This window comes from Melozone crissalis, unplaced genomic scaffold (genome assembly GCF_028551555.1).
Source record: "Melozone crissalis strain CALT ecotype California unplaced genomic scaffold, PUWL_Pcris_2 ptg000016l_1, whole genome shotgun sequence".
NCBI classification, from domain to species: Eukaryota; Metazoa; Chordata; class Aves; order Passeriformes; family Passerellidae; genus Melozone; species Melozone crissalis.
Window position 1 is genome coordinate 1237690 of NW_026535794.1, and position 15429 is coordinate 1253118.

Here is a 15429-nt window from a genome sequence, read left to right on the forward strand (position 1 = left end):
GAGCTTTAAATCTGGCCTAATTTTGGCTTTAGGACAGTTTTAATTTGAATTAGGAATTGTTAATAAGGGGAGAAAATCTGGAATGAAATTATGCCCTTGGCTGCTCTGGTCCCAGGAGTGCCCCACACCTGTGTCCGAAATTTCCAAGGAATTTTGGATGTAATGTGGATTTGGGGGTTCTTTGTACAGCTGGGTTTTAATGTGGATTTTGGGGTTCTTGGTGCAGCTGGGTTTTAATGTGGATTTTAGGGGTTTTTTACAGCTGGGTTTTAATGTGAATTTTGGGGTTCTTTGTACAGTTGGGTTTTAATGTGAATTTTAGGGTTTTTTTACAGCTGGGTTTTAATGTGGATTTTGGGGTTCTTGGTGCAGCTGGGTTTTAATGTGGATTTTAGGGGTTTTTTACAGCTGGGTTTTAATGTGAATTTGGGGTTCTTTGTACAGCTGGGTTTTAATGTGGATTTTGGGGTTCTTGGTGCAGCTGGGTTTTAATGTGGATTTGGGGTTCTTTGTACAGCTGGGTTTTAATGTGGATTTGGGGGTTCCTGGTGCAGTTCCTGTCTGTCCATCCCTCCCACAGGGAGAGATCCATGCGAAGCCACCCTGGAGGAGCTGAGCTGCTTTATTTGTGTGTGGATCCAGGCACCCTGGATGGACTCAGGGACGTGCTCAGATTTTGGGATTTAAATTGGGACAATGCACTTCCATCTCCCTTTTCCCTTTTTGTGGGATTTTTCCTTGGACTGCTCTTTGTGCCCCGGGGGGGGGATTTGGGGCAGGGATTGCCTGGGAATTCACCCCATGGCCATGAGATTTATGGGAAGGTGCTGCTGACTCCCAAAGCTGCTGCTGGAATCTCCCAGAGGAGGAGGGGAAACTTTTCCAAGAGCCGTGCTTTGAATTCCAGTGGGGATTTATTTGTGCCTCTATTTCAGTCCCGTCCCACTTCCACCCCCATCCTCATCCTCACCCTTCCATCCTCCTCCTCTCCCTCCCTGTGCCAGGTGAATCCCTTTCCCATCCTCCATGGGAGCAGCTTTGTTTTTCCTGATTCCTGACAGGATTTCAAGTGGAATTTCTTCCTTAGGTGCGCCCTGAGCAGAAAGGGAAAAGCAGGATTTGAGGGGAATTTTGGAATTTTCAGGCATTTGGGAGAAGGAGCAGAGAAACTGGATTTTTTTTCTTTATTGGATTTTTTTTTCCTGGAGCACATCTTGACTCCTCTAAAATCCTAGAATTATTCCATAATTCCATTATGGAATAAATCCTAGATAAATTATGGCATAATTAATAAATGAAGTCACTCAGCCCCTCCTCATTTTTATAAATGAAGGGATAAATCCCTATTTTCAGTATATTTGTCTCCTCTTTCCCTGGAATATCCAATCCTCCCTGTTCTTTCCTGTTCCAGCACAGGACAAACAGTGTCACTTCCCTTGCTCCAAACTTCCAGGTCCAAACCCTCACTGGGAATGTCTAAACCAGGAAATGGGGATTTTGGGAAGCAGGACAGCTGAATTTGGGGATTTTTGGAGGTACCTTGACCTCAGCTTGGATTCCACCTCCTTTAAATAAATAAGATTTTTTTCAGGGATTTTCCCTCCTCACGTGAGTGCTTCTGCCTTTCCATTTTCCATGTTTTTTTGGGGAAGGAGCAGGATTGCATTTTACCTCCTCAACTTCTTTTCCTGCTGTCCCTTCTCCATTTGCAGCGTGGTGTTTTTGGGATATTAAAATCCCAGTGCTCTGCACAAAAACCTTCCCAGGAATTCCTCCCAATTTTCCATTAAACACAGGGACAGCTGCACTTCTGTCCTTGGTTTTTATCCCACCTTAGGGATTCATAAACAACGGAGCAGAAGCACTTCAGGCCTGGGAGTGTTCCAGCAAATCCTTCGGTCTGGAGGATGGAAATGGAGGGGAAAATGGGAATAAAGGTGTGGGAGGAATTCCTGGCTGTGGGGGGAGCGAGGCACCGGAGCAGTTTTCCCAGAGAAACTCTGGATGTTCCGTCCCTGGAGGTGTCCAAGGGCTGGGAACAGCCTGGGCTAGTGCAGGGAGCTCCTGGGATGAGCTTTAGGGCTGGAATTCTGGGATTCTGTTCATGAGAGCAGCAGAGAGGGAATTTCCTCCCCAACTTCCAGGGAATTGCATTCCCATGGGTGCAGCTCTCCATCAGCAGCCAGGAAAAATGATTAAAAAATTCCTTTTGGGCTCCAGGATCCTGTTGGAATCCCAAATCTCCACCTGAAATTTGCTTTGGTGTTGTTGCCTCGCAGTTCCCTTAGCCCTGCTGAGGGTGAGGGTGATGATCCATGGAATTGCAGCTGCATCCAGGATATTCCTGCCTAACCCAGCTTGAACAAAACAGGTTAAATCCCAATTTCCTGAGCTGAGCTTCCCTTTCTTTGGACATTGTGGTGGCTTTCAGATGGATCTCTGTGAATTCCTGAGCTGAACTCCTGCTGGGAATGGGCCTTTTCAGCTCCCTGGGCTGTCTGGCTGCTGATACTCAGATAAGAAAAGCCCCAAGCTTCCAGATTTTCCTCTTTTAAAGGGGAGAAAAGAATAAAACCTCAGGATTTAGGGGAGATGAGGCTCCTAAAGTTTTGTCTTTTAGACTTTAGAAGCCTGAGGGCATTTTTTTTGCTCCTTTTGCATAAGGAAAACCAGGATAAAATTCCAGTTATTGTGTGGGTTGCACTTAAAAAAGAGAAAACTTTTCAGCTCAACCTGTTGAAGCACCAAGAAGTGCTGGAGCTGCTGAACTCTGGAATTTAAATAAAATTTTACTTTTTATCACCATTCCTGTGACAAAACTGGGATGTTTCCATCAGGAGAGGAGCTGATAAAGTTTAAATATAAAAAGTTTTGGTCAAAATAGATGGAAGGTCAAAATACATGTAAGGAAAATTCCATGTAAGGAATTTTGGTGGAAATGTGGCCTCAGATAAATAATTTGGGTTGAAATGTGGGTCCATATAAAAAAAAATTGATAGAAATGTGACTCATGTAAAGAATTTTGGTATAAATGTGGTTCTGTAGCCTTAGAAAAGCTTTTCCTGGGATTTAATTGGTGCTTAATTTTTGTTTTTTAACAAAATTAGTGCATCAAGCTGCTGGAAACAGATCAAAGGTGGTGAAGCTTCATGCTGGTGGGATTATTTTTTTGTTCTTTGCTTGATTTTGTGGTTCTTTAGGTTATTTTTAAAATTTATTCAGCACTTCTCAGGGTGTTCAGTTTTATTTTGGGTTTTACCAACTCTTTCCTCCTGACTTTCCCAGGAAGGAGCCACAAAAGTGCAGGAATTCCGTGTTCACTTTGATCCCAGTTGTGGTTTTGGTGCCTGCAGGGAGCAAGGTGCAGCTGAGGGAATCCTTCCAACCCTGCGGAGCTGGGAAGGTGCTGGAGAAGCCCTGGGTGATGTGTTGGGATGGATCCCAAGCTTGGAGCAAGGGGATTTTATGGAACCTCATCCCAGCGTGGGAGGAATTTGGCACAAGGTTCCTGAGGGAGCGGCAGCGCCTTCCCTAAGTTTGGAATTCTATTTTTATGTTTATTTTTTATTTGGGGAGAAGGAAGGGGCTGGGAAGGAAATGGGGTTCATAACCCTGCTTTTAGGAAGGTCAGCACCTTTTATTTTAGCTGATGGAACCTCAGAATCCCAAATGGTTTGGGTTGGAATGGGATCACCCTGTCCCACCCAGGGACACCTTCCACTATCCCAGGGTGCTCCAAACCCTGTCCAACCTTGGACACTTCCATGGATGGGGATCACCTGTTTCCTCTCTTCTTCCTGTGGGATTTTTCTGGGATTTGAAGGATCCAGGATCTCTTTTCTCCTTATCATTAATTTATCCTTGTTATGAACTATAAATTCAAAATTTAGTTACCTCTCTACTGATATACAGCTGATTTAAGATGGATTTTTGTGTATAAAAAGAGATATTTTTGCCTTAGAACCCTCAACTTCCACTTGGTGGTCATAATCTCTGCTGCATCTGTTTGGGATATCTGGAAAATCTCCCTGGAATCACCAAGGTTGGGAAAGACCCTTCAATCACCAAATGCAATCACCAAACCCCACAAAACCTCAAACCAAACCACGTGGTGCTTCCTGAAAGTCCCAAACTCTTCTTTTGGTGATCCTGAAACTGAAAGCTCCTTTTGAGCCTTAATTCCAGGGGAAGTGGCGCTCTGGAGAGCTCCTGAACCTGTGGGGTTTGGAATTCCTGCCTTGCCTGATCCCATTGAATCAGAACTCCTTCCTTGGGTTTCCTTGATGGAATCAAACCCCATTGGTGCTGCTCTGGGATTAATTATGGTCTTTTAACGAGCTAGGTCAGTTGGACAGGAGCTTTTGGAGGGGCAGGAGGATATTCCTGAGGGGAAAGTTCTTCCCAGCACTTCCATTTGCTCCCAGTTCCCAGCTGGGGATGGTTTCAGGGAGAACCTGGGTGGTTCTTGTGCCGTCACCGCGTCCGCGTTGCTCCGAAATGAAAATTTTGACTTTTTCTTCCAGAATTGGGTATTTCTCATTGAGCTGATGCTTGAGGTGGAATCTGTGAACTTTTCTGTGGGAAATCTTTGGCTTTGTCACCACAACAGTGCTGAGTAAAAGCTGGTAAAATGTAGGAGAATTCCAGCTCTGGGCTGTGTCGGAGCACTGGAGAGGAGTTTTGGGATCTCTGGTAGATCCTTGACAGAGGAACTGTTGATGTCTTGGCTGAGGTGTGTTGGTAGGGCCAAAAAATTCCCTGACACTCTCCAAGGAATTGAGCAAAGCAAGGAGAGGGAGATGTGTTCCTGTTCCTTCTCCTTCCCTGAGGAAAAACAACTTCACTGTGGGATCAGAGCAGAGAATTTGGGAAGAGTGGAAAGCTGGGAAAACCCAACTTTCCTGTTGGCTCAGCATGGAGGAGAATGATTCTAATTAATTCATTTTCAAGCTGCCAAAATAAGGATTAATTATGCAAATAGCCAGGGCAGATGCACAGCAGTCAGACCTTCGTTAATATCTTTAATGAGAGGCAGAAACTTTCAGTTATGGGAAGTATTTCAAGGAAGTATTCAAATGGAAGGAATCCCAAATCCACCTTTTTCAGTGGCATTTTTGAGGCTTTTATTCCTGCAGCTTGTTGGAATAACGGGAGACAGCACCAAGCCAGCAGTTCTCTCCAAAAAGGTTTGCTCTGTCCTGATCCATGTGGGATTTTCCAGGGAATTTTGGAGCCTCCCAACTGTGCCATGGCCGGGTTTGTGTCCAGGTGCCATTGATGTTTCCCTCACTCTGTGTCCCAAGTCCTTCCCATCCCAAATCCAGATGTCCAGTGTTCCATTTCTTGTTCCTACCTGCTGTTCACACCTTCTTTTCCTGTTTTTTTTTTCCATGTTTCCCCGGCTGGATTGCAATAGAGAAGAAGAAAATGAGGTGAGTAAAGCCAATTCCAACATTCCTGGATCTCCTGTGAGCCCAGCTTGGGTTGGTTTGACTGAGGCATTCCATGAATCCAGAGCCACTGAGGGGCTGGATAAAACAAATGGGTGCTTTTCTGGGATCCCTCTGGTTCAGTTTGGGAAGAAAGGGCAATAATTCTCATTTAATTTGGGAATAGGAGCAATAATTCTCAATAAATTTGGGAATGAGGGGCAAAAATTCCCATTTAATTTGGGAAGGAAGGGCAGTAATTCCCATTAAATTTAGGAATGAGGGGCAGTAATTCTCACTACATTTGGGAAGGAAGGGCAGTAATTCCTATTAAATTTGGGAAGGAAGGACAATAATTCCCATTGAATTTGGGAAAAAGTGGCGATAATTCCAGTACCACTTGTGCCACAAGCGCACGGGAGGTGATGGCACAGCTTGGTGTGGGTTGGTGCTGATTATTTAAAGACTTAATTTGTAAAAGTAATGAGTTTTGCTGCCTGTGACTCAATGAATTTGTTGGGAAAAGAGAAAACTTGGAGGCCTGGGATATATTTTAATCTCCTGGCTTTGGAATGAAGGCTGTTAATCATTTTGGATGTGCTTTTTTTTTTTTTTCCATTTTGGGTAACGTTCCCTTTCTGTAAAACAGGAGAGGAAGGAGAATTCCTCTTTTCCTGGAGAGCTTTTCATTAATTCCCACCTATTACATTTACCAAGTCACCTGTGGAGTGTGTTTCAAATTCTGGGAATTGTGTTTTGTTCAAGTTGCTGTTATTTAAGGAAAAAAATCCCTGGAAGGGTGAACTCATGAGGGGAAATATCCCGGATTGTGTCAGCTCTGCTGAATTTGCTGTGGGAAGGGGAGGAATGGAAATGTGGCAGCTCTTTTTTGCCTGCAGATCCCATATTTGGGAAAAGGTGGATCTATCCAAACCCCCTTATTCCCATTATTTCAGAGCTGTTGTGCTTGAAATTAGAAGGATTTTGATCAAAACATTGACACTTAAAATAATGGCACCAAAGTTGTAGCAAGAAGGAAAACTCTGAAATGCTGATTCCCTGAATTTCCAGTATTTTTACCTATATATTTCTTGATTTATTATTTATAGTTGATATGATTAAAAATTCCTATCTCTGATAAGAATTTGGGTTCAGACCTGTGGAGATCTTTCAGGGTATGGTTGGAGAGGGACCTGCTCCCTTCTCTTGTCCCAGGTTGGAGTAAAAAAAATTGGGAATTTCTAGTTGTAAGGATAACAACTGATCCAGGAATCCCCCAAAATGCTGTTCCCTCACTCTTCAGGAGGCTGAACTCCTACAGGAGGGTGATCTCAGTAGTGTTCATTTTGTCCTTCATTCTTCCATGAGTTAATGTGGATTAATCCACCCTTGTGATGTGTGGATTCTCTGGAAAACAGGGATTTCAATTCCAGCAGGGCTTTGTGGAGATGGTTGTGAGTTGTGGTGAGAGGAGCCCATTCCAGAGCTGGAGATTCTCCTTTTTTCCAAAGTCAATGTTTTGGGTTCCCTTTTAGCCATGAAAATCCTTTAAAATTGTCCCTGAAATGACCCCTCATAAAAAACATGGATTTCAAGGGAATGCTTTTGGGTTTTGCTTCCAGTTTTCCCAGAGTGAAGGGAATTTGCTGCTGCAGATCCAGATCCAGATGCTGGATTGGGTCACCAGGATGAGTCATGGGTAGACCATTAACAGGTGCTCACAATGAAACCCCCAATGTGTTGAAAAAGAGGAATTTTTGGGATATGTGATATCCCAGGGTGCTGAAAACACAGGATTTCCAACCCACCAATGTCTCATTTAATCATTTACTGTGGTGCCTTGATCCAGGGCAGCTCCATGTTGTTCCATGAGTTAAAGGATAACAAAATCCTTAATAATTCACAGAGGGCTGCAGGAAACTGCTGCTCCTGCCAGAAATGTGCTCATGGCACAGCTACAGCAGCAAAACCCGGCTCTGGACAATTTGGAAACGACTCTTTCCATTGGAATTAGGGTTAGCACAAAAAAATGTAATTTCCAGAGCAGCTGTGGCTGCCCTTGGATCCCTGGAAGTGTCCACGGCCAGGTTGGACAGGGCTTGGAGCAACCTGGGATAGTGGAGGTGTCCCTGCCGTGGCAGGATTGAAGCAGGATAATCCTGAGAGTCCCTTCAACCCAAACCATTCTGGAATTCCATGATTCTGATGCAATTTGGATTTTTGGAGGTAGGGGCTGTCGACAGCAAAGCCCTTTTCCCACTTTTATCTTCTCCAGGATTTTAATTCTGGGACACAGATGAGCTCTAAGATTTAAAACAGAGGGAGAAATGCCCAAAATGGGTGAATATAGGGTTCTGTGTGCTCTGAAAATTCTTGGGTTTGGGCTTGGAAGGTGCTGAGTGAGCTCCTGGGCAGGAGGCAGCTTGGAATGGTCGGTTGATCCAGAGGTGGCAGAGTCATCGTGCACCACTGGCTCCTGATGGGAATTCTTGGGGAGTTGTTAATTAATGCTGGTCTAGGCCTGAGCCTGGGAACTTGCAGGGATTAGTGATAACCAGGAGAAGGCTGTTGGGGGGAGGTGGGAAAGGATGGGGTTTGAATTCCTGCTGTAATTTTTGTTGGTCTGGTTTATGCTAGGACCAAATTCCAGAATCCCAGAATGGTTTAGGTGGGAAGGGACCCTCAGGATCATCCAGTGCCACCCCTGCCATGGCGGGGTCACCTCCCATTGTCCCAGGCTGCCCCAGCCCCAATGTCCAGCCTGGCCTTGGGCACTGCCAGGGATCCAGGGGCAGCCACAGCTGCTCTGGGAATTCCATCCCAGCCAGGAATTCCCAATTCCCAATCTCCCACCCATCCCTGCCCTCTGGCACTGGGAGCCATTCCCTGTGTCCTGTCCCTCCATCCTTGTCCCCAGTCCCTCTCCAGCTCTCCTGGAGCCCCTTCAGGCCCTGCCAGGGGCTCTGAGCTCTCCCTGTAGCTTCTCCAGTACTGGAAGGCTGCATCCAGGTGGATTTACATAAATAAATGCACTTTGAGCTTAAAACCCAGGATCCTTTGTAGCCTGGGACCACAGAAACAGCATTAAAAAGCAGATTTTTGCCCTCAATTAACTTTGTAAGCTGAACTCTATTTTTTAAAAAATAAGAATTAAATGATAAAAGGACTTTGAGCTTGGTCATTAATAAGTCAGATAAAAAGCCTCAGCCCAAACCTCAGAGGAGGCTTAGTTTCAAGCTGGAGAAGTCTGAGGAATTGATTTTTTCAGGACAGAGCCAGGCAATAAAGACAGACCCAGGATATGCATTTCTCTTTTATCATCATGAAAAATTCACCAGGTGAAAGAAAATGCTGCAGAACTGAGTTCAAACCCCCCAAAATCCAATTCCTCCAACTTCATCTTCTTTGTCTTCCACAGGGCAAACCTGAAACGGTGCCGAGAGCCGGTTTTATCAAAGGCCCCGTGTTCAAAGGTGTCGCCTCGAGCCGCTTCTTGCCCAAAGGCACCAAAACCAAGGTTAACCTTGAGGAGCAGGGAAGACAAAAAGTGTCTTTCAGCTTTAGTTTAACCAAGAAAACTTTACCCAATCGATTCCTGGCTGCTCTGGGAAACGAGAAACAAAATGAAACTCCCACCCCTCCGGCGGTTCCCCTTCCGACTGATTTCAGCCCCAAAAATAAACTGGACCTGGGGGACACCGCCAGCTCAGCCGAGGAATCTTCACCTCCAAAACCGAAGGTAGAATTGGGGAAGATTCATTTTAAAAAACATTTGCTGAATGTCACAGCAAAGCCACCCCCGGCTCCGGCGGCACCGGTGACGGAACCGGTGGCCTTGGCCGTGGATTTCCCCCCCACGCCGCCGCCTCCTCCGCCCCCGCCGCCGCCGCCGGCGTCGCCGATGCCGGTTCCCGGAGCCACGGCCCCGCCGCCGCCGCCGGTGACGCCGATGCCGGCGCTGCTGCTGTCGCCGCCCGGCGAGGCCGAGGCCCCCGTGCCCAGGGAGCCGAGCCAGGCGCTGCCCTTGGGGCCGGACGCCAAGCAGGATCCGGCGCCGCGCGGCTCGGAGGAACGCGGGACTCAACCCGCGCCCGAGCAGACGGAGATAACCCCGCCGAAGGAGGATTCCCATATTGGGAAGGAGGATGAGGTTTCTGACAGCTCGAAGGGCGCTCCCGTGTGCTCCCGGAGGCAGGGGGCCAAGAGGAAGTTCTCCCAGTCGGACGGCGCGCCGCAGGGCTCTGAGTCCGACGAGGATTCCGTGAGGACCTCCTCCAGCCAGCGGTCGCACGAGCAGAAGATCTCCAGCACGGAAAAGGAGAGAGATTCCAGACGGAGCTCCACGTCCCTCCGCGGTGATGACCTGGGCAAGTCCTCGTCGCGCTCCAGGTCGGACAGGGATGAGAAGTACTCGAGCTATTCCAAATCGGAGAGAGACTCGCGGTACTCGTCCTCCCGCTCCCGCTCGGACAGAGAGAGGAGGCGAAGCCGCTCTCATTCCCGTTCCCGCTCCGATCGCAGCTCCCGAACCAGCTCCTCCTACTCGAGGTCGGAGCGCTCGCATTACTACGACTCCGACCGCCGGTACCACCGGAGCTCCCCGTACCGGGAACGGTCGCGCTACTCCCGGTCGTACGCGGACAGCCGGGCGCGGGAGAGCTCGGACTCGGAGGATGAGTACAGGAGGACACATTCCAGGTCCAGCGACTCCCGGCGTACGTCCTCCCATTCCTCCTCCTCCTACAGAGACTCGAGATCCTCTTACTCCAAGTCGGACAGGGACAGCAAAGTGGAGTCGTCTCACGCCGACGTGGACAGGCGAGGGAGGTCGTCTTCGAAAGCGGATCGAGATTCCAAAAGGACTTCTGAAAGTGAAGTATCCAAAAGGTGCTCTCCCCTCGATGAACTGGGCTATCGGAAGGGGACGTCCCATTCCAAGCCCGACAGTAATGTGAATTCCTCCCGCTATAAATCCACCCCTTCCAAGGCCCCCGCACCAAAGCCTGATAAATTTAAGAGTTCTTTCTGTTGTACAGAATCGATTGAAGAAATCAAGTCCAAGTCTAATTCTCTAGATTTAGAGACCTCTTGTGTAAAGAACAATGAGATCAGGGTGTCCAGTGTGAAAAAGTTGGAAAGGGAAAAGACAGTTTCTCCGTTAAATCAATTCAACGATTCTCCCGCTTTGCCGAAGGCCGACGACTCCAAGGCGGGTTTGGCAAACTCAAAATCCGAGGAACTTGCAGCAAATGAAGGCCACGACAGTGTTAAGGAGCAAGAAACGTTCTTAAAGGCAAAGCACGATCCCTTAAGAACGTGTTTCCCCACGGAATCGAACGTGAACGGCTCCCCGGAGGGTCAGGACGAGGGTCTGGCAACCTCCAGTGCCTGCAAAGCAGAGGATGTCGCTGCATCCTCTGAGCACGGCCCGGGTCCGTCAGAAGCATCGCCTGCCGTCAAGACCAGCCCGTCATATCCATTGCCATCCAATGGGTTTGAGAGCACGGATGTGTCCCAAGAGCAAGAGCTGGATGATTCCCGGGTGCAGTCCAGCGAGTGCAACAGCCTGTTCCAGGAGGCGGAGGCTCCGGAGCCGCAGCAGCCGGAGGAAGCCGCCCCTCTCCCTGCCGTGAATGTAGATGCCACTAACACTGTCCTTAAGAAGCTGGACGAGGAGGTGACTCCGTGTGACAAAACCAAAGAACCTGTTTTTTGCTACATTTCCGACGATGCCACCCCTGGTTTGTACCACTCGGAAGTGGAAATCGAAGCGGAACCTGCGGATTTGAAAGTGACGTCCGAGAATTTCCTGGACGTGCAGGTGGAGCCGCAGACGGTGACGTGCGATTACGAGAGCACGGAGGATTCCCATTCCAAGTCTGCTGGGGAGGATGATCCCGGCCATCCTTCCCATAAAATCAGCCTGGCAGCGGAAAGCTCAAGCAGGGATTCCTCCCAGGATGGCTGTTCCCAGAAGCTCCAGTCGGATCATCCCATGCCAGAAGAATGTGTCTCTTCCAAATGGGATGTGCCCCCGCCGGGTGTGTGCCAGGAGCCGCTCCAGCATTCGGAAGCTGAAGAGATGCTGGAGTTGGATGCTCAGCACGTTGATCTTGGCTCAGCAAAAGGCAAGTCGTCGTTCCAGAATGAACATTCCTACTATTCAGAAGTGCCGCTGGAGCACCGCGGCAGAGAGGTCGTGGAAGAAAGTGCTGTTTCCACCGAGGGAGCTGAGCTGGATGGGCTGAGGGTTCAGTGTCCCAGCGTGTCGGCCGAGAGGGATGAGGGAAGCGAGCCCTTGGTGGCCTTGGCTTTTCCAGACGCTTTGTATCCCTCCTCCGATGTCATTGTCACCTCAGAGGACGCGGAGATGGTGACCCAAGCCCCAACGTGCGACAGCAGCGGCAACGCCTCGGAATTCATTCCCGCTGGCCATGACGATTATTCCGACATGGGGGACAGTGACAGCGAGGGGGGCAGCGAGGACAGCGACACGGAGGACTCTGATTCCGATGATGGGACGCCGCGGAAGAAGCTCCAGTCGGTCGTGGTGGTTCCCAAGAACTCCACCATAGCCATGGAGGAGAGCAGCGCGGGCTCCTCCCGGAGCAACCGGCGCTTCTCCGACCACTGGGATGATGAGCGGCCTGAGCCCAGCAGGACCTACTATGAGGAGAGGTCAGAAAATATGGGGAGTAAAGGTGGTCCCCAGGTGGAGAGCAGGTGTTCTCCCAGAGGGATGGAGAAGAGTCTGGCAACCTCCACGGAGCTGAGCAGGAAGGAGCCGGAGGAGCTGCGGGCGGATCCGTGCCAGGCCCAGAGCGACGGCGTGGACAGCACGAGCCAGGCGGACCTGACGGCCGATTGCCACGGCAAAGCCGGCACGGAGGAGAGGATGGCGCTGCCGGACGTGGTGGCCATGGGGAGGCCCATGGGCCGGCCGGAGGAGCAGCCCTTCTGTGTCCCGGAGAGCTTGGAGAGCACCGACACATCCCGGCGCCAGATGAGCTCTTCCAAGCCTGACAGTCGGCAAGGGCAGGGCGGGCTGAACCAGTCCGGCCTCGATTACTCCAGGCTGGATGGTTTCCGTGCCCCGGAGGAGATGGGCGCTGCGGGCTGGGACTTCTCCCAGACAGAGAAGCCCAGCAGCACCTACCAGCAGCCAGACAGCAGCTTTGGGATGTACTCAGGCTACGTTTACCAGCCAGGACCAGGAGCCTATCCCAGCTCCCAGAGCTACTGGCAAGGCAACGGTTACTGGGATGCGAGGGCAGCCGGCAGAGGCTCCGTGGTCAACTACGAACGCGGCCAAGGGCAGGTGCCCGATTCCCTCACGGAAGACCACGAGGAGTATGAGGAGGATGAGCGTTGGGATGAGGAGTGCAAGCCCCGCTTTCCCAGCCCCTCTGGAAAATCCCAGATGCCCGGGCAGAAGGAGAAGGGCTCGGTGCAGGCGCATGAGATCAGCAGCAATTCCACCAAGGAGCCGGTGCCGGGCGGGGAGAAGAAGGACGAGGTGAAAGCTTTGGAGAAAAACGACGTGAAGGAACGAGGCCCACCAAAAAAGAGGCGGCCGGAGCTGGAGAGCGACTCGGAGAGCGATGGGGACTCTGGGGAGAAGAGGAAGGGGAAGCTGGAGGGGGAGCAGGTGGAGCCAGCGCCGCAGGATTCCTCCATGGTGGGCAGGTTGTGCATCATGGATGACTTCAGGGACCCCCAGCGCTGGAAGGAGTTCGCCAAGCAGGGGAAGATGCCCTGCTACTTCGACCTCATCGAGGAGAACGTCTACTTGACAGAGAGGTAACTGCTGCCCTATCCTTGTTTGAATTGGGATTTAACTTCCATTTGGTTCCAGGATGGTTGGGTTTTTATGGCCCAAATTGGAGGGAGGGGTAGGGATGTTGCATTCCCCACATTTGGCAAAGCCGCCCCAGGCTCTTTTCTCCTAAGGAGAATCGCCCAGTTTGCCCCAGACAGTCCCAAGTGCTGAGAAGAGTTGGAAAATGGGAGGATCACAGGGAAAAGTTGATTTATTTGTACCCTTTTTTATAGCTTTACCAGATCCTGCCTGTTTAATGTCTCCAAATGCCAGCTTGCTCCCTTGCTGTTGGCACAGGGAATTCTGTGTGGGTGTGGAAAAGCTTTTGGACAAACAAGGCACTTTTCCAAAGACTTTGCTTACTTCCATGTCTTCATTTATCATCTCAGAGGAGCTATGTAAAATTTAATGGCCATAATTTGATTTTTTTTTCTTATAGTTTGTCTTGTTGGGATCCACACTCCAGTGCATTCCCCAAATCCTTCATGGAAGCTAAAATATGAATCAGTGGATGCCCTGCTTTTTGTCTAACTCTAATTTTCTCCTCTTTCTCATCCTCTCACTTGACAGCAAAGCAGAGGCTGAAATAACAAAACTCTCCAATTTGCCTTATTAAAATATGGGTGTATAAATAAACATAGACAGGGAGGAGAAAGGAAAAACAGCTGAATATCCTGGGAATTCTCTTTAAGAAATCACCTTTTGCCATCACAAAGTCATCCCCAAGCCAAGTTTCCTTGGGTATTCCTGTCCCCAGTGTTATCAATCCATACCTTGAGACATTTATTTTCCGTTTTTTCCAAAAACCACTGATAAGGATAGAGGAGGAGTTTCTCCACCTGGCTGCTGTCTCACCTGTATTTCCATGCCTTGGCTTGCCAGGAAGAAGAACAAATCGCACCGGGACATCAAGCGGATGCTGTGCGAGTGTCCCCCGCTGTCCAAGGAGGAGCGGGCGCAGGGCGAGGTGGCCTGTGGGGAGGATTGTCTCAATCGCCTGCTCATGATCGAGTGGTGAGCTGGGGTCCATGGATTGGCCTGGAAGTGTCCTGGGAATCCCTCAGATAACCTGGGAATTCCTGGGAGGTGGCAGTGAAGTGTGGTGGTGTTCACGAGGGAAGAGACGAGAATCTTGACTCCATGTTTCAGAAGGCTGGTTTATTATTTTATGATATATATTATATTAAAAATATAATAAAATAACAGAAGAAAGGATTTCATCAGAAGGCTTGAAAGGAAAAGAAAGGAATGATAATAAAATCTTTTGACTGATCAGAGAGTCTGAGCCAGCTGACTGTGATTGGCCATTAATTAAAAACAACCAACATGGACCAATCAAAGATGCACCTGTTGCATTCCACAGCAGCAGATAGTTATTGTTTATGTTTCGTTGCTGAGGCTTCTCAGCTTCTCAGGAGAAAAGATCCTAAGGAAAGGATTTTTCATAAAATGTGTCTGTGGCAGTGAAGTGTCTGTGCTGGCCTGAAGTGACCTTGGGAGCTGCCAGCAGAAGCTGTGGCTGCTCCATCCCTGGAAGGTTTCAGGGTTTGGATGGGGCTTGGAGCAGCCTGGGACAGTGGGAGGTGTCCCTGCTCATGGCAGGGGGGTGGAATGAGGTGATCCTCAGGGTCCCTTCCCACCCAAACCATTCCATGATTCCACGATTTAAATCTTTGGATGATCTGCAGGAGATCAGCCCTCACAATCTCCTGGATCTCCTTTCTCCAGAGCCTCTCCAGCCTATGGCTGGTGTCTCCTTCTCCCTCTGAAGAGGTTTGGGAGCTGGAGGCAGGGACAGGTGCTTGGTGGGGTTCCCCCCTGGCACAAGCATTGTGGAAGGATTGGGATTACCTGGCAGAATCCCAATTTTTGCTCTTATCTCATAGGCCAGATGTAGGGCAGGGAATACCTTGAAGGAATAACCCCCCAAAACAAGGGGAGAAGAGCCCAATTCTCCCCACTGGGATGCCCTGATACAGAAATACAGCGGGATCAGCATTCCAAATGTTTTTATCTTTCCAGAAATAAACGATCTGCATTTGCACGCTGGCAGTCACGTGGCTGTGCTTTTTATAGCAAACCACATTTGGAGGTTTCACACGGAATTTCTCGTGATTATTTGGGGTTTATTTCCCATCTGAGCCCTTCCTGTTGGCGCTGTTTTCCTGCTGGGAATTGATT

General features: G+C 49.3%; 1 protein-coding gene across 2 annotated transcripts in view; it reads left to right on the top strand.

Moving 5' to 3' along the window:
- SETD2 (SET domain containing 2, histone lysine methyltransferase) overlaps positions 1-15429 on the top strand; it is a 55461-nt gene that overhangs the window by 6187 nt on the left and 33845 nt on the right. For both annotated transcript variants that reach the window (XM_054273149.1, XM_054273150.1), the window contains exons 2-4: positions 5417-5432; positions 8848-13229; positions 14131-14262. In XM_054273149.1, coding sequence (XP_054129124.1) covers positions 5417-5432; positions 8848-13229; positions 14131-14262 — 4530 coding nt within the window. The remainder of the gene's footprint in view (positions 1-5416; positions 5433-8847; positions 13230-14130; positions 14263-15429) is intronic.